Raw genomic sequence first — 25,300 nt, 5'->3', positions numbered from 1 at the left:
GTGAGTGAATAAGGCCTTTTCTTCACCTGTTCATGGCACTTGGGAAACAGTGAACAAGTTCAACAACCCCAGGATCCCTTTTCCAGGGCTTCCTGAAGCTGCAAGGCTGTGTTACTTTAGAGTAAGAAAAATTCCTCAGTGAGACAACCTCACTAAAGGTACCTTTTCACTCTTGAGATTACCACAAGCAGGCAGAGTCCATTAATGTAATTTGTATTTTATTTGATCATGTTACCATTGGTAATCATTCACCTTTCTTTAATTCCCAGGTGGTAGCTGCTGAAAATGCTGTAAGAAAAACTTTAAAAAAAAATCTTATTGCTGAATTTGAAAGTATTTCAAGAAGTCTTCAGGAAAACAGCCTTATCTCTGATAAGGTAAGGTTTTTCATTTATAGTTGTGGAGGATCTGTACATGTTTACTGACTATATTGTGGATCATTGTGAAAATTGTTTTGCAGTTGTCTTTAGGTCATAACCTATGGATCACCCTTAGGTTGTGTTTGTTTGTTGGGTTATTTGATTATTTCAACAATCTACCAGTGTTTCAGAAAGGCAAACACACTGCAAGTGGTTTTGTTAGTGTAAAGAGTATTTTGAATAAATTTATTTATTTTGCTTTCTCGCTGTCTCCCGTGTTAGCAAGGTAGCGCAAGGAAACAGACGAAAGAATGGCCCAACCCGCCCACATACACATGTATATACATACACGTCCACACACGCAAATATACATACCTATACATCTCAATGTACACATATATATACACACACACATATACATATATACACATGTACATAATTCATACTGTCTGCCTTTATTTGTTCCCATCGCCACCTCGCCACACATAGAATAACAACCCCCTCCCCCCTCGTGTGCGAGGTAGCGCTAGGAAAAGACACCAAAGGCCCCATTCGTTCACACTCAGTCTCTAGCTGTCATGTAATAATGCACCGAAACCACAGCTCCCTTTCCACATCCAGGCCCCACACACTTTCCATGGTTTACCCCAGACGCTTCACATGCCCTGGTTCAATCCATTGACAGCACGTCGACCCCGGTATACCACATCGTTCCAATTCACTCTATTCCTTGCATGCCTTTCACCCTCCTGCATGTTCAGGCCCCGATCACTCAAAATCTTTTTCACTCCATCTTTCCACCTCCAATTTGGTCTCCCACTTCTCCTCATTCCCTCCACCTCTGACACATATATCCTCTTGGTCAATCTTTCCTCACTCATTCTCTCCATATGACCAAACCATTTCAAAACACCCTCTTCTGCTCTCTCAACCACACCCTTTTTATTTCCACACATCTCTCTTACCTTTACATTACTTACTCGATCAAACCACCTCACGCCACATATTGTCCTCAGACATCTCATTTCCAGCACATCCACCCTCCTGCGCACAACTCTATCCATAGTCCACGCCTCACAACCATACAACATTGTTGGAACCACTATTGCTTCAAACATACCCATTTTTGCTTTCCGAGATAATGTTCTCGACTTCCAAACATTCTTCAAGGATTTTCGCCCCCTCCCCCACCCTATGATTCACTTCCGCTTCCATGGTTCCATCTGCTGCCAGATCCACTCCCAGATATCTAAAACACTTTACTTCCTCCAGTTTTTCTCCATTCAAACTTACCTCCCAATTGACTTGACCCTCAACCCTACTGTACCTAATAACCTTGCTCTTATTCACATTTACTCTTAACTTTCTTCTTTCACACACTTTACCAAACTCAGTCACCAGCTTCTGCAGTTTCTTACGTGAATCAGCCACCAGCGCTGTATGATCAGCGAACAACAACTGACTCACTTCCCAAGCTCTCTCATCCACAACAGACTGCATACTTGTCCCTCTTTCCAAAACTCTTGCATTCACCTCCCTAACAACCCCATCCATAAACAAATTAAACAACCATGGAGACATCACACACCCCTGCCGCAAACCTACATTCACTGAGAACCAATCACTTTTCTCTCTTCCTACCCGTACACATGCCTTACATCCTCGATAAAACTTTTCACTGCTTCTAACAACTTGCCTCCCACACCATATATTCTTAAAGCCTTCCACAGAGCATCTCTATCAACTCTATCATATGCCTTCTCCAGATCCATAAATGCTACATACAAATCCATTTGTTTTTCTAAGTATTTCTCACATACATTCTTCAAAGCAAACACCTGATCCACACATCCTCTACCACTTCTGAAACCACACTGCTCTTCCCCAATCTGATGCTCTGTACATGCCTTCACCCTCTCAATCAATACCCTCCCGTATAATATACCAGGAATACTCAACAAACTTATACCTGTGTAATTTGAGCACTCACTCTTATCCCCTTTGCCTTTGTACAATGGCACTATGCAAGCATTCCGCCAATCCTCAGGCACCTCGCCATGAATCATACATACATTAAATAACCTTACCAACCAGTCAACAATACAGTCACCCCCTTTTTTAATAAATTCCACTGTAATACCATCCAAACCTGCTGCCTTGCCGGCTTTCATCTTCCATAAAGCTTTTACTACCTCTTCTCGATTTACCAAATCATTTTCCCTGACCCTCTCACTTTGCACACCACCTCGACCAAAACACCCTATATCTGCCACTCTATCATCAAACACATTCAACAAACCTTCAAAATATTCACTGCATCTCCTTCTCACATCACCACTACTTGTTATCACCTCCCCATTAGCCCCCTTCACTGAAGTTCCCATTTGCTCCCTTGTCTTACGCACTTTATTTACCTCCTTCCAAAACATCTTTTTATTCTCCCTGAAATTTAATGATACTCTCTCACCCCAACTCTCATTTGCCCTCTTTTTCACCTCTTGCACCTTTCTCTTAACCTCCTGCCTCTTTCTTTTATACCTCTCCCACTCATTTTTGCATTTTTCCCCTGCAAAAATCGTCCAAATGCCTCTCTCTTCTCTTTCACTAATAATCTTACTTCTTCATCCCACCACTCACTACCTTTTCTAATCAACCCACCTCCCACGCTTCTCATGCCACACGCATCTTTTGCGCAAGCCATCACTGCTTCCCTAAATACATCCCACTCCTCCCCCACTCCCCTTACCTCCTTTGTTCTCACCTTTTTCCATTCTGTACTCAGTCTCTCCTGGTACTTCCTCACACAAGTCTCCTTCCCAAGCTCACTTACTCTCACCACTCTCTTCACCTCAACATTCTCTCTTCTTTTCTAAAAACCCCCACAAATCTTCACCTTTGCCTCCACAAGATAATGATCAGACATCCCTCCAGTTGCACCTCTCAGCACATTAACATCCAAAATTCTCTCTTTCGTGCTTCTATCAATTTGAATAAATATATCGTTCAAACTCTGGTGACTGGAAATATGGCATTACTCCTACATATCAGGGGCATGGCTAGGTTTCAACCCAAATATATGGTTAAGAAGAGCCTTAACCATTTCAGTTCTCTCTCATAAGGAAAATATTTAAGAATAGTTAATTAACAAGTTGTTCAAAATTGATGCATCAAGATCATTCTTTTACTTATGATACCGAATACTTAGTGATGTAATTTAGGTGATACAACTGTACAGATCTTGTTGCATTATTTTGCATTATTTTATGATTTGTCTAGATAAAATCTCTCATGTACAAAGTAAAAGCTTTGGGTATTGTCTTCCCTTTAATCTCAATTTCCAGAGTCATGTGGTTACAAACTTGATTTAACCTGATTTTCATATGTAGCCAGAGAGTTGACACATACACCATCAAAACCTATCTATTTGATGAACAGGTTCTTTCCAACCTTGCTAAATGGTAAGAAGATATTTAGACCTGGGCTTATTGTGTTTACCATTTACTAGTTTCACAGGGAAAACTAGAGCTTAGATCTATTGGAACATTGTTGAGCACATGGCCTTGTTTGAAACACAACACACATCTTGCTTTGGTGGTGTCTTATTGTTCTTAGACAAATAAATGCAGAACTAAGAAATGGAAGGTAACTAGACAGTCAGTTTTACTCAAACCAGGTAATATGATCTGTGATTTTCTTGACCCTTACTGTTTAGCATGTAATATTAAGAAACTCAATCACTATATGTGCAATAACAATAGTAATAATAATAATAATAATAATAGTAATAATAATAATAATAATAATAATAGTAATAATAATAATAATAATAGTAATAATAATAATGATAATGATAATTAGAAGCACTGAAAAGTTTTTATCGAGGATGTAAGGCATGTGTACGAGTAGGAAGGGAAGAAAGTGATTTGTTCCCAGTGAATGTTGGTTTGTGGCAGGGGTGCGTGATGTCTCCATGGTTGTTTAATTTGTTTATGGATGGAGTTGTTAGGGAAGTGAATGCAAGAGTTTTGGAGATAAGGGCAAGTATGCAGTCTGTCTTGGACGAGAGGGCTTGGTAAGTGAGTCAGTTGTTGTTCGCTGATGATACAGTGCTGGTGGCTGATCGGGTGAGAAACTGCAGAAGCTGGTGACTGAGTTTGGTAAAGTGTGTGAAAGAAGAAAGCTGAGAGTAAATGTGAATAAGAGCAAGGTTTTTAAGTATTGGAGGGTTGAGGGACAAGTCAACTAGGAGATAAGTTTGAATGGAGAAAAACTTGAGGAAGTGAAGTGTTTTAGATATCTGGGAGTGGATATAACAGGAGATGGAACCATGGAAACGGATGTGAGTCACAGGATGGGGGAGGGGGCAAAGGTTCTTGGAGCATTGAGGAATGTGTGGAAGGCGAGAACATTATCTCAGAGAGCAAATATGGGTACGTTTGAAGGAATAGTGGTTCCAACTATGTTATATGTTTGCGAGGTGTGGGCTATAGATAGGGTTGTGCATGGGAGGGTGGATGTGTTGAAAATGAGATGTTTGAGGACATTATGTGGTTGAGGTGGTTTGATTGAGTAAGTAATGAAAGGGTAAGAGAGATATGTGGTAATAAAAAGAGTGTGATTGAGAGAGCAGAAGAGGGTGTATTGAAATGGTTTGGTCACATGGAGAGAATGAGTGAAGAAAGATTGACAAAGGTATATGTGTCAGAGGTGGAAGGAATGAGGAGAAGTGGGTGACCAAATTGGAGGTGGAAGGAAAGAGTGAAAAAGATTTTGAGCAATCTGGGCCTGAACATGCAGGAGGGTGAAAGGCTTGCAAGGAATAGAGTGAATTGGAACGATGTGGTATACCGGGGTCGATGTGCTGTCAATGGATTGAACCAGGGCATGTGAAGCATCTGGGGTAAACCATGGAAAGTTTCGTGGGGCCTGGATGTGGAAAGGGAGCTGTGATTTTGGTGCATTACACATGACAGCTAGAGTCTGAGTGTGGACGAATGTGGCCCTTGCTGTCTTTTCCTAGCGCTACCTCGCGCGCACTTGGAGGGAGGGGGGTGTCAATTCATGTGTAGCATGGTTGCGGCGGGAATGGATGAAGGCAACATGTATGAATATGTGCATGTGTATATATGTATATGTCTGTGTATGTATATGTATGTATACGTTGAAATGTAGAGGTATGTATATGTGCATGTATGGGCGTTTATGTATATGCATGTGTATGTGGGTGGGTTGGGCCATTCTCTTTGTCTGTTTCCTTGCGCTACCTCGCTAACGCGGGAGACAGTGACAAAGTATAATGAATGAATGAATGATAATAATAATTCTGATAATAATTGCTAATGCAGGAGATGGCAGTTAAGTATAATGAAAATAATAATGATGATGATAATAATAATTATGATAATAATTATAATAATAATGATAATTATGATAATAGTAATAACAAGGATGATGATAAAGTAAGATGAAATGAAAAATAGAATATAGTCAGACATATTTTTTCTCACAATGAATTTATCCAATTAATTTTAATTTCAATATCCCTATTTGTTCGAGTATAGGAAAAGCATTTCATTGGTAGAATTGTTGGTTAGTTGTGGGGTGCTTTGCACTAGATCCCATCCAGACCACTTCATAAATAACCAGTAACCACCACAAGTAGAACTATAAAGCTTACTCCTGTCTCACACTTAAATTATCTATTCATACATATCCCCCCCCCCCACACACACACACACACACATCACCACCACCACCACTCCAGTAAACACAAGTGATGGAATACACCCACACCAGAATGACCTGACAAACCTGAATGAACTGCCATTCCACCCAGTCTCGCACAAAACCCCACCAGACATATAACTATATAAACATCATCACTCCACAGAAATGCAAGTTACTCTTCCTTATCAGAGCTCTAGACATCATCCATCCCTATGATATAACAAACACAGACTTACCATTATCCCAGAATCCCTTATATCCAAGTTGGAACTTTCACACTGCTCCTAAATTATCTTGCATTTACACAGACACACACATCACAACACTCCTTGATGGATTTGGCAAGCATTGCAAGTGCTGCAGGAAGGTAAAGTATTGAATTTTCAAAGGTACATACATAGTTAGGGATAGGATGGGAAATGCAGAATGCCTCATATGTTAAATGCATAGCACTGGTAATCTTGATTGGAGTGAAATCCTACATCCTATCTAAAACTTTCTTCCCTCATTTGTGGCTTGATAGCTCCTGCTCCAATGCCCATCACTCCAGGGACGGTGCATACCATCCCTGAAACTCACTCCACTTTGATTTTTGCTTGGTAAAGGATGTTCTTTACAAAGTCAGTCACACTTTCATAAAAAGAAAGTGTGCTGCCTCAACTTCTACAAACAAAACTTTTTGGTCCTTATGCAAAAACATCTCCAATAACTTCTGTAATCTAACCATTTCTCCTCTCTTCAGATGATTAATCTATTGCCAACTCTCCAACAGATAAAGCCACTGTTTTTGGTAACATTTTCCTCTAACTCAACTTTGATTCAGCATATTATCCTCCAGCCTCATCTTTCACTGAACCTATGTCATCCCTTATATGCTCCTTATACAGGGTCTTTTCAGTTCTCTTCCAGCACCAGGTAGATAAAGGTTCATGACTCAGATGACATACCTCCTCAAGTTCTAAGCAAGCGTGCCTCTGAGCTAGCACCAATCCTTGCTTGCATATTTTGCCACTTTGAAAACCCAGATTTTTCTTTCCATTTCAAAGCTTGCCTTGGTGCATCCCATCCTTAAGGGAAACTGCACAAACTCTTTCACCTATCACCCTGTCAATCTCACTTCTGCTATCAGCGTGGACTTTGCAGTGCTAGGTCTCCTGGTGATTTCCTTTCTTATGTAATCTACCTATGGTCATCCTCTCAGGGATTTTGGCGAAACATAGTCATGACCCCAATATCTCTAAAGCATTTGACAGGATTTAGCATAAGTCTTTGCTTTCTAAACTCCCTTACATTTGGAATCTCACCTTTTCTCTATTCTCTTATGGATGGTTTCCTCTCTGGTCGTTCCATTTTATGAATCATTGATAGAGTGACTTCCCCTCCCATCCAATCAGTAGTTGTGTTCCTCAGGGCTCTTTATTATTTCATACTCTTTTTCTCTCAGCACATTATCTAACCCAGTTCACTTTTATGCTGATGGTTCCCTCTTAATACTTCAGTTAACTTTTCATCCCTCTTTAATACCCTTTCTCATAGTGATCATATTTCCTCTCTCATTTCAGGCCTGAGCAGCATCTCAGAGTGAGAGAGCAGTGTCCTTTTTAAATTCAGTGGTGTTAAAGTGCATTTTCGCCCTATATTTGAATATTTCAATTTCAGAACACCAAAATTCAACCCCACAGTAACACAGACATATTAGGTATAACCATATTGTCCACAATGTCCTGGAAACTCCACATAATCACCACAAATGTGCTTCCCAAAAGCTGGGTGTATTTTAGAGGCGACATATTATTTTTCTTGTTTGCAGCTTTTTCATATTGACTGGGGTATTCTTCACACAAGTATGGAATACTCCTCACATATTTGGGTGGCTCCTCCTCTCCTTCACTATTACTTAAGAGTGGAATCAAAAGCATTTTTTCTCTCTAATTTTCCTGGCATCACATTTCTTCAGCTTTCCCTTTACATATGCCATGATGTTGCTGCTTTCTATTCTGTAGGTATTATTTTGGCCATTGATCTTTTGAGCTTTCTCTGTCCTCACTCCCAAGATTTGGACCCATGGCATGCATTTAGCTTCTATTTCCCAGTTTGTCTATAGAATGGCCACTTGAGGATTGTTTGTTACAGCACCTTTTTTCCCTGGAACAGCTGAGTTTAGTTTTTCTTTTCCTTCTTTTGCCCTTCTCTCTTCATATAACCTTTTCTCCTATAGAAGTTAGGTTTGTGAACACCTGCATAGCCCTGATTAATGGACACATGAATGTTTTCTTATTTTAAATTTTGCCAAAAATCCTCACCACCAAAGGGTACCATGGAAAAAAAAAGCATACCCATTAAAGCATCAATGTCTGTTGCTGTTAGCATTTCTCAATTAAACTGACATTTGTAGCAAGAAGCATAGTAAAATTTTATGCATTAAAATATTACCAGTTAGCATTTTTAATAAAGCTACTTGGTTTTGATACATAGAAGTTATAATTGTAAGATATATAACTGTAGATACAAAAGAATTGTCAATTCCCATATATTTGCTCATGTATATATTTATTTATTTTGCTTTGTCGCTGTCTCCCGTGTTTGCGAGGTAGTGCAAGGAAACAGACAAAAGAAATGGCCCAACCCACACCCATAGACAATGTACACACACACACGCAAATATACATACCTATACATCTCAATGTACACATATATATACACACACACAGACACATACATATATACCCATGCACACAATTCACACTGTCTGCCCCTATTCATTCCCATCGCCACCTCGCCACACATGGAATACCTTCCCCCTCCCCCCTCATGTGTGCGAGGTAGCACTAGGAAAAGACACCAAAGGCCCCATTCATTCACACTCAGTCTCCAGCTGTCACGCAATAATGCCCGAAACCACAGCTCCCTTTCCATATCCAGGCCCCACACAACTTTCCATGGTTTACCCCAGACGCTTCACATGCCCTGATTCAATCCACTGACAGCACGTCAACCCCGGTATACCACATCGATCCAATTCACTGTATTCCTTGCCCACCTTTCACCCTCCTGCATGTTCAGGCCCCGATCACACAAAATCTTTTTCACTCCATCTTTCCACCTCCAATTTGGTCTCCCACTTCTCCTCGTTCCCTCCACCTCCGACACATATATCCTCATGGTCAATCTTTCCTCACTCATTCTCTCCATGTGCCCAAACCATTTCAAAACACCCTCTTCTGCTCTCTCAACCAAGGTCTTTTTATTTCCACACATCTCTCTTACCCTTACATTACTTACTCAATCAAACCACCTCACACCACACATTGTCCTCAAACATCTCATTTCCAGCACATCCACCCTCCTGCGCACAACTCTATCCATAGCCCACGCCTCGCAGTCATACAACATTGTTGGAACCACTATTGCTTCAAACATACCCATTTTTGCTTTCCGAGATAACGTTCTCGACTTCCACACATTCTTCAAGGCTCCCAGGATTTTCGCCCCCTCCCCCACCCTATGATTCACTTCCGCTTCCATGATTCCATCCGCTGCCAGATCCACTCCCAGATATCTAAAACACTTTACTTCCTCCAGTTTTTCTCCATTCAAACTTACCTCCCAATTGACTTGACCCTCAACCCTACTGTACCTAATAACCTTTTGCTCATGTATGGCCAGGTATTCTAATATCTCAAAAAAAAGAACATTCTTTTGTTTTTGTTTTAATGGGTCTTTGGAAGAAAATTTCAGTTAATGGTGTATTTGAAATTCATTTTCTTTTTTATGTTCATGGCTCCAGTCAGACAAAAGTCCAAGTCAAGGACAGTCCTTGATTTAAATACACAAAGAACTATGAAACAGGAAAAGACAAGGGAAAGTATTTACGAATTTTGGAGGACGTGAAAGACCTGTCTTTTGAAATGTGCCAGGTCATAGTTATTGGGAAAGACAATAAAAGGTAGAGTTCCAAAGCGTAGACATGTAGGGAAAGAAGCAGGTATCAATGCAGCCCACCCTTGAGTTGCCGATGGCCACAATAATCACGATGCAGCAGCTTGCTGAGTATTGCGTAGTCTAGCTGGTATTAACAAAAGGTGTGATGGATGGATGTTGAGATGGTAGGAATTATTTGTTTAAATGTACAGTATTTTACTCCAATAACACCTATATTTTTATAAAACTTTGTCATTCATGTATTTTTCGAAATGTGTATATTTTATCAATCTTGAGAAATATTGGTAGAACATAAAGCAGAAAAATACTATGTATGTGTTTTGCACAGTAATCATGAAAAATCATAGTTGTTATAGAAGATTTGGAAAATACTTACACATATGAATGGTTTTGCACGGGTAATGTTTTAATTTGTTTCTTCAGTCTTTCATTTTATCCCCTTATTTTCAGACTCTGGATATGGTTTTGTCTGAGCCCATTGATAAGATTAAGCCACTGGATCCTAGAAAACAAGAAAAGGCTATGCTTGCGGCATCTTTTTATGGTAACGACAGGAAACCCAGATGGCGTCACTCTAACCGCAGGCAAGGCTTAGCTGACATGGAGTAGATTATTGAATAATTTGTTAGTGACAAACTGAACTAACATCCAAGGAATCTTGAATAATTGTGTCTGTAAATTGTACAACGATAAATCAGTTGTATTTGTTAGTATTTGTAGATAAAGTATTAACCACCCCAAGTGCTATTAAAAGCTAATAGCACCTCAGGGTGAATATTTATGGACAACAAGCTCTCCAATGGAGATAAATCTGTGCATCGCATCAAGTTTTGTGCCACTGGGTGGTTGCTGAGAGGTAAGTGTTCAGTAATTTCTCCCAACAGTCAGTTATCCTCCAGCCATACCAATGACAGCACATTCTCTTGAGTGGTCTAGGAAGGAATTGAATGGCTTTTATATAGATATAGAGGATTAGGTAGAAAATGATTGTAAATGTCCTGACTATGATGACCTCTCTGTGGATCATGTAGGATGATTTTACGGACACTGACTCTTCCAGCATTGATAGTTGACCAAGATAAGGTTGGAAATGTTTCTTGCATTAGTTAAGGCAGTCACCAGTGCCTAATTGACCTGGATTACACTGCTTCTGATTGTTTCAGCTGATAATTTACAAACTTTATGCCTTTTTTATGAAGAAATTATCAGCGAATCCCATTTATTAGAACAAGATTAATATATGTATATGTGCATGTGTAGGCATTTATGTATATACCTGTTTATGTGGGTTGGGTCATTCTTTCGTCTGTTTCCTTGCGCTACCTCACTAACGTGGGAGACAGCGTGGTAGTTGGGAACACTAACCACTTGGTTATGATTGCTCCTAATAGGGAAATGACTTCGATTACAAGTAATCGAATACCTTCGTCTCATCAATGAGCAATGAGGTGTAGATTGATCATATCCCATCATGCTCACATTACCAGTAGTTAGCAATTTTACAAAACTTCCTGTCAAACATGGAGGTATATAAACACAAATACACCCCTTCCCTGACATACATCCGAGTTCCGTTCTGGTTGGATCTTGATATGGATGAGAGTCAGATGTATGTTGGCATGGCATGTAAAATTTGTATACTAGTAAAGCATTCTTTTATCCTTCTCAATTTTTATCTTCTCATTTTTTATTAACCAGCTTTATTATATGAGTCTGTAGTTTCTTTTCACTTTTAAGATTCTTTAATTCATATTTCAATTTTAAATTCATATTTTCTCCATTTGTGTGTATGGATGGTTTCACGTTGCACAGGTTTAAGTATGGGAGAGCCTACTTCATGATGCAAATGAATGCGCACTTTTATAGAACACATAATGCTCTCTAACAGCAAGGATTCAAACCCTGGACCTTTTGCATGGTAGTTGGGAATGTTAACCACTTGGCTATTACCCCTAACAGGGAAATGACTATTCAACTACAAGTAATCAAATACCCTTTGTCTCACATCTAAGAGAACTGGGGCCTAGACTGGTCAAAACCCTTCAGTCTCAGTCTCTTACATATACCTATGTGCAAAGCTTTTCAGATTTCTTCATCTTCCAATTACCTCACCTCTCTTACCGTTATTTACTTGGTCAGCCCTCCTCAAACCACATAGTCTTCAAACATTTATCAAAACATTCACCCTTTTCCATACATCCTCATTTATAGTCGATGCTTTGCATCCATAACTAACTTTGCCCTCCCAGATTGTGACTTCTCTTTCTCCTGATTCCTCAGTGCTCCCAGAACCTCTGCCCCTAAACCACCCTATGACTTACCTCAATTCCCATGGTTCCATTTGCTTTTCATGGCAGTTGGGTGTTGTCAGTATCATTTGGGTGCTGGCAATGTTAGAAATACCATTTTCCAGCCTCATCCTTGTCAACTTGAAATGCTGCAAGAACCAGTGAAAGTAAAATCACTCTCCACAGGATCCAAAGATAGATAATCAGTTAATTCAGAATCATCCAAATAGTCCTCTAAATCTAGCTTAAAGCCACCAAGACTCCATCCCAGAAAACTCAAAAAAAGTGCAATCATTGAAATGCCTGGAGGATTACACTGGGTTGAAATCATCACACTTACATGAGCAACCATTCATGTTCAGCAAGCAACTGTGAAACAGGTGTGAGACAAGATGCACGAATTTCAGTGTAAAGGCCTGTCTACACGAGCGGGCCTGATTGGCGGGCTTGCCCGTTAATGGGCATATTTGACGGGCAAACGATTAAATTGCCCGAAAGCCCGCCTTCACTGCTGTTATGAGTTTGTCTCTGTTCTTATAGCATTTTTAGCTTCACATTCCATAAACATGGATTCTTACAATAAAGGTCAATCAAAGTACTAGTAAGTGCTTTAGACCAAAAAATTGTTGGTGGCTCACTAGAGTTATCCTGGGCTGCCATCGTTAAATGTTCACTGTGCTACTATGCCGTGGGATGTGGGATGAAGGCCCACTGTGGGTTCACGATATTATCTTGCGTCTGGCAGGGTAGAAACTCCAGTTACCGGGCACCAGCTCAGTGATTTCACTCGGCGGGCTTTCGGGCAATTTGATCGTTTGCCCGTCAAATATGCCCGTTAACAGGCAAGCCCGCCGATCAGGCCAGCTTGTGTAGACAGGGCTTAACATAACATACAAGTCAAATGTGGGAACATATGTCATTTAGTGCCGATTTAAAATTTTCTACTAGATCAACAAATGTCATGAGTGACTGTGTCGAGGCGATTACTTAAAAATTTTAATCTTTCCAGCTCAACAAATGTTATTAGCGACTCACTTTGTCGAGTCTCCCCCTCCTCAATTCGCTATTTCATTACAGGCACCAAAAAGAAAATGCAATTAGTTTTTCAAAGATACATGACAGGGGAGAAATAAAACTTCCCATGTATTCCCAGCATGTCATAAGACTAAAAGAGGAGGAAGCAGGAGGCTGCAAATCCTCCCCTCTTGTCTTCAATTTTCCAGGAGGGACAGAAGGGAGCCTAGTGAGGACATTCCCTCTAAGGCTCAGTCATCTGTTCTTAATGGTACCACACCAATGCGGGAAATGGCGAATATGTATGAATTAAAACTACAAATTTTTTCATACATATTTGCCATTTCCCATGTTGACGTAGCATTCAGAACAAATAATGCAGTGGGACAGGAACCTACATAAGAAGTGTCCACAAAATGCTTTGAGTGATCAGCCTGAACATGCAGATATGAAAGTGGGATATGGAGGTTTTGACCAAAAGGCCATCAATGGACTGAATCAGGGAAGAGAAAGCAGGTAGGGAAAGCCATGGATAAAATTGTCAGGCTTTTTTGCTCAAGATAGGGTTGCTCTGATCCTTGTACATTATACATGGCAAACAAGTATAAATTTTTCATACTTATTCGCCATTAGCTGCAAGCAAGGTAGCGCCAGGAACAAAGAAAAGACCTCGTTCACTTCTTTCTGTCATGTGCAGTGCATTAAAACATCCCCCTATCCACTAGATCCAAAAAACCTTTCTGTTATTCCCCCATCAGCTTCATATGCCCTGATTCAGTCATGACAGTATGTTGCTCCTCTGAATACCACATCGCTCCAGTACACTATCGCATGAATGCCTCTCTTGCAAGTTCAGGCTCCCAGTACTAAATCTTTTTCAGTGCATCCATCCTTCTCCAATTTTGCCTTACCATTCTCATTCCCTCCCCCTCTGAACATTCCTATCCTCTATCAGACTCTCCTCACGCATTATATCCATGTCCAAAACCATTTCAGTACACCCTCATCAACTCGCTCAACCATACTATTCTTAGTACCACACCTCTCTTACCCTATCACTGTTTACTCTATCAACTCTCCTCATGCCACATATTAAGATTTCATCAACACGTTCCCTCTTCCCTGCACACCCTGTATAACTCATGCCAGAACCACACAGCATCATTGGAACAAAATTCAATTATATAAGTGACCACATGCAGGCATATTTCATTAATGCAAATACAATTTATTGGACTCCACTTGCTCGTGGTTATGCCCCAGTGAAAATTTCACCATCAGAGAGGCTTTATCATTATCAGTTAAAATGACATACACTGTCATTGAGAAACTTTCACTATGAATGAATACACTTCCCCTCTTCCAATTTTAATGCAGTCCTGAATCTGCAGGAATCCCATAAAGAGGTTTGGGAGTTATATATACCAAAATTAGGAACATTAAACCTTATCATTTGGATACAAAATAGAACATACTTAAAAAAATTTATTTCCCCTCTTACAAACTGATGGGTACCATTCACAATTAATGGAATGCACAAGGACTAACAAATGCAGAGTAAAGTTAGGTATTTATACTATCTTCACAAGCTAAATTTTATAATCGTTATGTTCAAAGAAAGCTTTCAGTCTTTGAAAATTGGTCAAAATGATTATCAAAAGCCATTCTCAAGCTGAATCAGGTGTGTCATCTTTTGTCACTGCAAACGGTATATCCACTTTTTCACCACCACAGTCTGCTATTTTCACCTCTTCAAGTGGGCGGTCGGTAGCATCTGTACTTGTTTTCTCAATAGTGCGTATCACACTCTGTAAATTAAGAATCAATCATCATCTTCACATTCTTTGGTATGGTTAAACATTAAATCTTAATTCCAGAATGGCTTTAACTGATCAAATCAAATTCAAAGTTATAAAATTCTGCCTTCTGCAAGGAACAAAGCAACAACCTAAATCTAAACATGACAACATTCTCCATTCCACTAGTGTTCATTTCCTCTCCCGCACATTTACACATTTTGCAAACTTCCCTTTCCCCAGTCAAACTATAAATAAAGCCCCTACATGATGACAACAGTACACCTATTCCACACTTTACAGAAGACAGGTATTTGGACATTTAAAACCACAAATTTGAAATTAGGGAACAAGATCCAATACTTTTAACACAAGAAAACTCCAAAGTTGTGTAAAACAAATATGGGAAAATTCCAATTCTCGTTTTATGTCTAATAACATCGCTAAAAGTAAATACATTCAAAACAACTAGCAATGACCAGCCAGGTCAAACGAGTTATGTGCCTGGTTAGTACCTGTCTAGCAGTAGCCTAGCCAACATTTCACAGCAAGCCATGTTAATATTAATTTTGCTAAGACTAATGTACTGCACTGTACTAAAGAATAGTGCAATAGTGTTCTACCTTTTCCTCACCCAATATGACGATTCCATAATGACAGTGACTCGCTTCACATGCCAATCAAAGGAGTTTTCGTTGTGCTTTTTTATCACCATTTCCTGCATTATCGAGAAAGTGTCATGTACAGAAAAAAATGCCACATCCACTCTCATCTAATCTCTACCTGCAAGACCAGAATAAATGGAACATGCCCATGACAATAACGATTCTGCAAGCCATCAAATAATGAGCGAATTAGACAAGGCATCCCATCAAGGAGATATGAACAAAGCAAAATAGTCTCCATTTATCCCTGTCCTTACACACCTCCATCGGATACATCATTCTATGCATTCTTCCACCATTTCTCTACCTCCAATACTTTTCCGCTATTTCCCCATGTCTTCCTCTCATACCAAACCCTTTAATCATACTGTCATACACCCTCCTTGTAAACTCCATCTTGCATTCTTTTCATATGCCCAACCACCTCAAAGTATCATATTTCTACCACTCCACATTCATTCCCTTTGCATTCCCTGCCATATCAAATTCCCCCCACCCCCCATGTTTTTTTTCTTTTTCATCTAGTCTTACCACATGTTTCTCAAACTGCTCATTTCCACAGCCTGGATTCTTCACTCCTGTGAATCATTCCATGTCTATGTTCTGGCTAGGTTAGGGTCAGGAGGACTTCACTTCCTCTACCCTTCATTATTCTATTAAGGGACTAAATGGTTTCTACCCTGTTCTACTCTCTTCTCTCTCCTTCCATATTACCTAGCTTACCCAATATAACTAAATTCTGTCACCTTTTCCAGTCTTTCTTCCCCCATTATCTTTAACATAGTTTACCTTAATTCTCTCGCATTCTAGGGCTTTAAAACAATCGATATTTTCACTGTTTCCTTGCATTTACCTTCAATTACCTATACTTGCACACACAAAATTCCTAATCTTATGCAACTCCACTTAAAAACAGCATCATCTGTAAACAGGCTTGTTATTAGCCTCCATAACTCACTGTCAAACTGCACCCCCTTCTCCTAAATCATTATGAAAATAGTTACTTCTCTGCACAAAAATGAAAAAGGCCCATCCTGTTAGACCTTGAAAATCTTGAAAGTTTTTGTAACTGGTGATGAACAAATCTATAAATAACTTGACTTATCCAAACCAACTACATGACAAATATAAAGGAACTTGAAACAAACAATTTCAATTATTATCAAAATAATGCCCATCATAATCAGCAACTATATTCTATAATGCTACATGAAAAACTTGCATAAACCTTACCATGCCCGAGAGCACTTTGCCAAAAACTACATGTTTGCCATCAAGCCAGTCAGTCATTTTTGTAGTGATGAAAAACTGAGAGCCATTAGTATCTTTGCCAGCATTAGCCATGGATAGCCAACCCGCACCATAGTGCTTCAGCTTGAAGTTTTCATCAGGAAAGCGTTCTCCATAAATACTGCGACCTGAAAAATAAAATTTTAAGATTCAAAAAGCCTAAACTCACCCAATTTACAACATGCTAGGATCCTTCCTGAGCCACTTCAAATCCAATATGCTTGCTACTGTCAAGTTTATGATTTAAAATCTGACATCTAACTATACTAGTTACTGTCAAGTTCATGAAGTGACTTGTTGCAAGCCTCTGTAAAGTGTGGAGAACATCTTTAGTTTCTGTCTTCTGGTGTCTACTTTCTGATGCAACATCTACCACCTTAATGAGCAGCATTAACATGGTAGGTAGTTGGTAGGCAGCCAGTAACAAGTATTAACCACCTGGGTATTGGTAGGGTTAGTGATGGCTATGTAGTGAGCCAGCACTTCAGAGGCTGTCAAGTTTCATTCCTCTGACCCAGGTAGCCATTTCTTCTTTCTGCCTCACCCACACATGGACTGCTGGCATTCTGTCCAAAGACATATAATCTCTCCTTGTCACACATCAAAACACTTCTCACACCATTCACTCTACATAACTATATTTTCCTGTGGCAAGTTATGCAGAACCTTTCCTTTTGGCAAAATGGTAAAGGCAATAAATAGAAGCATTAGGTAGGAACACTAGGCAAGAGCATTTCGGCAGGAGGTAAAAACATTAGGCAGAAGTATTAGGTAAAACAAGTGGGTAGGAACATCAGGAAGGAGCATATAAAAACACTGCACTAGAGTTGCAGTGTGCCAGTATCCTGTTATGAGAAAGGTACCAAAGGCTAAGCCGCAGCACTAGAGTTCAACAGTTATGAACACATTTTTTACATGGCCACCCCTTGATGGAATTCCTACTGGGAAAGGGTGCCAAAGATATAGCCGGAAAAGGTTAGAGATGCAAAGTTCTGTAGGGATGTGCTTGTTAAACCTTATCTAAAATTAAATTCAAAAGAACCTGACCTTGGGGCAGAGGAGGGCATATTACTGGGGGAATTCTTAAACTATCATGGTGCAAAACTTAGCCTGCTTTGTATCTAGGGAAGGGGGGGGGGGGAATGACCACTGGTTAAAGGCATTAGTCACTGATCTTTAGGGTATTTATATCTTGCCAAACACATTCAATGTTTTCTTAGCATATATCTCTTTCATAACTAATGTGTATACCTTCTGTCCTATGTGCTATCTATTACAATCTAGTGCTCAGTACATTCCTTCACCCTTTCAATCAATACCCTCCCATACAATTTCCCAGGAATACTCGACAAACTTTTGCCTCTGTAGTTCGAACACTCACCTTTATCCCCTTTGCCTTTGTACAATGGCATTATGCATGCATTCAACAACCGTCAGGCACTTTACCATGATCCATACATACATTACATATTCTTACCAACCAGTCGACAACAATTACCCCTTCTTAAATTCTATTGCAATACCATCCAAACTCGCCGCCTTGTCGGATTTCATCTTCCACAAAGCTTTCACTACCTCTTCTCTCTTAACCAAACCACCTTACACCATTCTCCTCTTCCTACTCATACATATGCCTTACATCCTTGATAAAAACTTACTGCCTCTAGCACCTTTACACAAAGCATCTCTATCAACCCAATCATATGCCTTCTCCAGATCCATAAATACCATGTACAAATCCATCTATTTTTCTATGCATTTCCCTCACACATTCCTCAAAGGTAGTGCCAGGAAAGTGACGAAGAATGGCCCATCCACTCATATACACATATTTTTTTTTTTTTTTTTTTTTTTTTTTATACTTTGTCGCTGTCTCCCGCGTTTGCGAGGTAGCGCAAGGAAACAGACGAAAGAAATGGCCCAACCCACCCCCTACACATGTATATACACACGTCCACACACGCAAATATACATACCTACACAGCTTTCCATGGTTTACCCCGGACGCTTCACATGCCTTGATTCAATCCACTGACAGCACGTCAACCCCTGTATACCACATCGCTCCAATTCACTCTATTCCTTGCCCTCCTTTCACCCTCCTGCATGTTCAGGCCCCGATCACACAAAATCCTTTTCACTCCATCTTTCCACCTCCAATTTGGTCTCCCTCTTCTCCTCGTTCCCTCCACCTCCGACACATATATCCTCTTGGTCAATCTTTCCTCACTCATTCTCTCCATGTGCCCAAACCATTTCAAAACACCCTCTTCTGCTCTCTCAACCACGCTCTTTTTATTTCCACACATCTCTCTTACCCTTACGTTACTTACTCGATCAAACCACCTCACACCACACATTGTCCTCAAACATCTCATTTCCAGCACATCCATCCTCCTGCGCACAACTCTATCCATAGCCCACGCCTCGCAACCATACAACATTGTTGGAACTACTATTCCTTCAAACATACCCATTTTTGCTTTCCGGGATAATGTTCTCGACTTCCACACATTTTTCAAGGCTCCCAAAATTTTCGCCCCCTCCCCCACCCTATGATCCACTTCCGCTTCCATGGTTCCATCCGCTGACAGATCCACTCCCAGATATCTAAAACACTTCACTTCCTCCAGTTTTTCTCCATTCAAACTCACCTCCCAATTGACTTGACCCTCAACCCTACTGTACCTAATAACCTTGCTCTTATTCACATTTACTCTTAACTTTCTTCTTCCACACACTTTACCAAACTCCGTCACCAGCTTCTGCAGTTTCTCACATGAATCCGCCACCAGCGCTGTATCATCAGCGAACAATATACACATATATATATATACATAAAAGCCCACACACACACACACATCAAAATATACATATATATACATATACACACACACATGTACATATACTTGCTTGCTTTCATCCATTCCTGTCGCTACCCTGCCCCACAAGAAAACAGCATCGCTATCCCCTGCTTCAGCAAGGTATATTATCAACATGTGTGGCAACATTTCATGTGTGGCAGGGTGGTGATGGGAATGAATATAGGCAGACAGTATGAATTATGTACATGTGTATATATGTATATGTCTGTGTGTGTGTATATATATATGTATATGTTGAGATGTATAGGAATGTATATTTCCATGCCTGGACGTGTATGTATATACGTGTGTACGTGGGTGGGTTGGGCCATTCTTTCGTCTGTTTCCTTGCGCTACCTCACTGATGCGGGAGACAGCGACAAAGCAAAATAAATAAATAACTACATTTTTGTTGCAGCCAAGGCAGCATAGAAATGATGCACTACCCCTAACTAACAGCATTTTGATGTACAAATAATTACTTGCTTAAGCCATATTCCTTCCATTACTTTAAAGAAAAAATTGAAAACTGATACCTATCAAACCTCTTTGGCTTTTAAGTCCTCAAACAAGGAAAATATAAAATACATTTTCAGTTACTTTTACAGTACTGCATTATCACTTCCTCTAATTCTGACAACTCCAAAAATCTGTAATGTCAAGATTGTTAAGAGTACTTACCTCCAGTTCCATCTCCTCTTGTGAAGTCTCCACCCTGGATCATAAAATTGCTGATCACTCTATGGAACTTGGACCCTTTGTAGCCCTCCCCTTCAGGTTTCGAAGCTAACTCGAAAAAGTTCCGGGCTGTTTGAGGAACAGTCTTACCAAAAAGGCCAATCACTACACGGCCAATAGGTTTACCACCAATGGTTATATCAAACCATACCTGAAACAAAAAGAATTTTTTAAAATACCAATAACATTCACATTAAACCAACTCTGCAAAAAGTACAGTGAAGGAGCACACAGTCTTGGGTAATAGGAAAAGTAAAGAAAGAAAACTATGCCTTGATGCAACATTCCCTAACCTCTTATCGTGCCAAGCCACATATGTGGCTGGGCTTTTCTCCTGTGCTTTGTATACAATCTACGGTAGATAACATGAACACTGAACAAGGTGCTTTCAGAGTGTTATGTTCTGCTCTTCACTTGAGAATTTCAGCTCTTCATCTCTCTCTAATCTCTAATTCCATATTCATCACAGACTTTTCAGCAATTAAAATTCAATTTTGTAATATGCACAGCTATGTGGCTCCCAGTCTTCCCTTCAGCATACTATTTTGTCTGCACATTCACCTAGAAACTTTCACATATATCAAGGAGAGTCTTCATTTTCTTTTGATCTTCCAAACATCAATATTCAAGGGATTAGACAATGTTTAGAAAAAAAAGAAAAAAACAAGGGCAAATGCAAGTCCTTTTGTTTCACTTATATCAAGCAGAGTCTTTCTTCACTTTGCGATTCGTCCTCATCAGCAGTACAAGTTAAACTACGAAAATATAAAGGTATCAAGAACAAATTTAAAGCCCTTTCTAACATGAAACTGCAGTTCCTAGATATTAAGGTCTTAGTAACACAATAATATAAAGTTTTCAAGGCTTTTCAAGGATCTCAAACGACCCTTCTATAAAGGGGGAACAAGCTCCACCAACATTTAAAAATACAACAGGAAATAAATCAAGGAACTTTTTCTTCAGATATTTGACTATGGGACTGGACATTGTGCATCCACAGATCTAATGAAGTTTAAAATCTCAGTCTTGGGAGCATACTGAAACAAATATTTATCTTGCAATGACTGTGTTCCATAAAGATAACATATGACTAGTGGAGCATGATTTGGATCATTTTCATCCCTGAATGATAAAGTTAATGGGTGGTAAGGTAGGATGATCAGAAAAAATGCAAGCTCAATACAACAGAACTATGTGAACCTTCTAGAAATCAACCTATCAAAATCTCTGCTAAATTTCCACAGAAACAGGGTTTCCTTAAATGGCAGCATTCAAGTCGAAACATACAAAAATTCATGTCTGCTCCCTCCTGTCATATAGCAAGAATGTGTGATACAAATTTGCTTTGTGTGAACAAACAACTCATTACAAGTACTAGATGGTAGGGAGCCAACGACTAGGGAGGTAAATTAGTAGTACTACTCACCTGGGTACAAGGAGGGTTAGTAATGCCTCCATAGTAAGCCAGCACTAAAGTGGATGTCAAGCTGCACTCCTCTGACCTAAGTAGCTGTCTTTTCTTTCTGCCTCGTTTACATGTGGGCTACTGGCATTCTGGCCTCAAACATACAATCACGCCTTGTCATACACAACACTTGACAACACTTAACTCACAGCTAATTCTTCATAACCATAAATTTTCCTGTGGAGAACTATGGACTAGTCCTGCCTTTTGGCAAAATGCTACGAGCAATAGATAGTAGTAGGTAGGAACATTCAGGATGGAGCATCAGGTAGGAACATTTGGTAGTATAACATTTACAAGGAGAATTAGAAGTGGTCAGTAGGAAAATTAGGAAGCCTCAGCAAACACTATGCCAGGAACAAAAATGCCACATTTAATCACATCCATTCTCTAGCTGTCATGTGTAATGCATCAAAACCACAGCTCCCAACCCACAACTAGGCCCCACAAACCTTTCCATGGTTTACTCCATATGCTTCAGATGCCCTGGGTCAGTCCACTGAAAGCACGTCAACTCCAGTACACCACATTATCCTAATTATCTTGTGTGCAAATCTTTCACCCTCCTACAAGTCAGGCCCTGATCCCTCAAAAGCTTTTTCACCCCATCCTTCCTTCTCCAATTTGATCTCCCTGTTCCCCTTGTTCTCCACTTCAGATACATCTGTCATATGCTCTCTCAACCACTTTTTTCTATGTTTAAGGCTCCAGTCATGGAAAAGACACACAAATGGTTACTGTGTATGTGCTGCCATTCATCAATAGTCAGAACTATGCTATCATGAGTCTAGTATAGTTTCACTAAGCAAGTTTTCCATTTGTTCTGGTGAATTTAAGTACTTAATATACTCTTACAATTAGACCTATATATACCTCACCACTAACATGTGATTCAGAATAGACTAATATTGCTCTTAATCATTCACTGCAACTTGTACTCTCTAAACACCATACTAGCACTGTAAAACAAAAACTCTATATCCAAAGCCAGTTACAATGCAGTTAAACTGGCAATTTACCCGGAAAGGCTTACATGCTAAGATATAAAAACAAAGCCAACTGTTTCAAGTCTTCATGTGACCCCAGCCAAAATATACTGGCAGCATCAAGTACCCATGACGAAAAGATATAAAAATAATCTGCACCACTACATTAATGGCATATGGAACACGAAACATTCAATGCTAAAGATATAGTTATGGTGACACGATTTTTAAAATCATGAGTGGGGGGGACACAAAGATTGTTCGGCAGTAATATCATTGGCACAGGTGGATCAAATGGTATTACCATACTTAGATATTACTAAATTAACAGGCTTCTTTCCATAAAATTCAAGGAATCCATCTTTGACTTGTTAGGGTAAGCTAGGGTCAGGTTGAAAGGGAAAAAGCCCCCATTTGATGGGTCAAACACCAAAGGATGGGGATTAGGCAAAGATGACCGACTTAACCCACTTAAATGTGGTGATGGATACATGTTCTCTGGCTACAACCACAGGACTTTAGACCTTAAAATCCCTATCTTTTCACTCATAAGTGATATACATATGTGCACAAGTCCTGTTATACACAAAATCTTTTCAACAAAAATATCAAATGCACTTATAAAGCAGCAAAAGAAACCAATATTGGCATAATACAAGTGTGACCAATTGGTTCTAATATGTATCCAAAACATCCAGTACCTACAATGAAAGAAAAGATTTTTCAAACTAACACCAGCAGCAGTTGGTAACCAATCAAAAAAAGTAAAATCATATATACTCGTACTGATTAGTCTGACCCATTGGTTTGGATATATTGGTAAGAAAGCCACTATCGACAACAAAAGTGACAAGATTTCCCAAACAAATACCCGCAAAAAAATGTCACCTATCAAAAATCTCAAGTGTACAAATGCATAAATCACAAGATTAAGTGCCAGTGTAAACTTCTCGTTATCAGTTAAAGCAGTTTCATCTAAGTTTGTCGTAATTCCATTTTAAGTCAATGCTTTTATTTTCTTGTTTACTAATTTCTTGCCATGTTTACTAGTCATATAATTGTATGAGGACCCTAATGGAAATAAGGGTAAACAATAAGTTTAAGGTATACCACTGAAATAACTTTTCAATTTGGAAAAAATGCATATCAACTCAGACGTGATTTGGACATAGTTTGGAGCACCAAGTTTTATGTCCTAATAACAATGATACTGAGGAGACTACGATGATCTGGGAAAATTTGGTAATAGTAGTGGAATGGAATCTTTTTTTTTCAGAAATTATTAGAACCAGTACCACCAAGCTAACTTCCACTAGCAACCTATACATTTTTGACAACTGAAAAAAAAAAATATCTCGCATGACAATCATACAAAAGTGCACTTAGGACTTATTGTTTCATTTCTCCATAGTTATCTTTAAATACCATCTCTATAACTTGATTCCAAATATAGTCAATCGATGGAAATCTAAACGAACTGAATACAGATTATAGATACTGGTAATTAACCACCAGTTAACTACTGGACAGATGTCAACCTGACAACCAGAAAGATATATTTACACGGCACGAGACAGTTGTGTATAGTGCCTTACAGACTAAAGTCCAACACAGTTTCAATTAAGGCGATTACACTCACTAACAACATCCAAGCTTTCCCCCCCAAACCTCCATTTCTAAGTCGCCCTTACCTTTGAGGTAACCTTAGGTCCCTTGGGAGTTTGAGCCTCGCCACCGACTCTGTTGAATATCGTGAACACGACACCCAGCACCGCCACCACTACGAGCGCCTTCATTGTCAACCTGAGGATGCGTGTTACCGCCACCTTCTCCGGGTATTCATCCACCCCCAAGCCGTCCTGTTGCTGTTGACCACCCGCTCACCTCGCTATGCAGCGTAAACCGCTACAAAGCTCTTTAACATATATATATATATATATATTTCTTGCATCCGAAAGAATTATCGGTGTAAGATAGTACAATTAAAAGAAAATTTAAACATAAAATTATCCCACACACACACACAATGTATACATACATCACTTTTTCTTCATAAGATTAAAAAACGAAAAAAGCGCTTTCTTTATGGCATTTGTTGTGGCACTGACGTTTAATTAAAGACATTGATCAAAAGGTAAACATTACGTTCATCAGTTACTTGTCATA

The 25,300-nt window shown here is 39.5% G+C and overlaps 1 protein-coding gene and 1 long non-coding RNA gene across 2 annotated transcripts; one reads left to right on the top strand and one right to left on the bottom strand.

The window, feature by feature from the left end:
* On the top strand, window positions 1-11,689 carry LOC139750968 (uncharacterized). The gene is made up of 2 exons (XR_011713258.1): window positions 1-377; window positions 10,479-11,689. It is a non-coding gene; the product is annotated as an uncharacterized lncRNA (long non-coding RNA).
* A 3,113-nt stretch (window positions 11,690-14,802) lies between these two features.
* LOC139750967 (peptidyl-prolyl cis-trans isomerase 5) lies at window positions 14,803-25,016 on the bottom strand. The gene is made up of 4 exons (XM_071665937.1): window positions 24,826-25,016; window positions 20,627-20,834; window positions 17,025-17,209; window positions 14,803-15,138 (listed from the first exon to the last, which is right to left on the bottom strand). The coding sequence occupies exons 1-4, from the start codon at window positions 24,928-24,930 to the stop codon at window positions 14,998-15,000; spliced, it is 639 nt and encodes a 212-aa protein (XP_071522038.1). The 5' UTR covers window positions 24,931-25,016; the 3' UTR covers window positions 14,803-14,997.
* Between the last annotated feature and the right edge of the window lie 284 nt (window positions 25,017-25,300).

Source organism: Panulirus ornatus, chromosome 10 (assembly GCF_036320965.1).
Source record: "Panulirus ornatus isolate Po-2019 chromosome 10, ASM3632096v1, whole genome shotgun sequence".
Taxonomy (NCBI): Eukaryota; Metazoa; Arthropoda; class Malacostraca; order Decapoda; family Palinuridae; genus Panulirus; species Panulirus ornatus.
The sequence above is the reverse complement of the archived record's forward strand: the minus strand, read 5'-3'. Positions and strand labels throughout refer to the sequence as shown.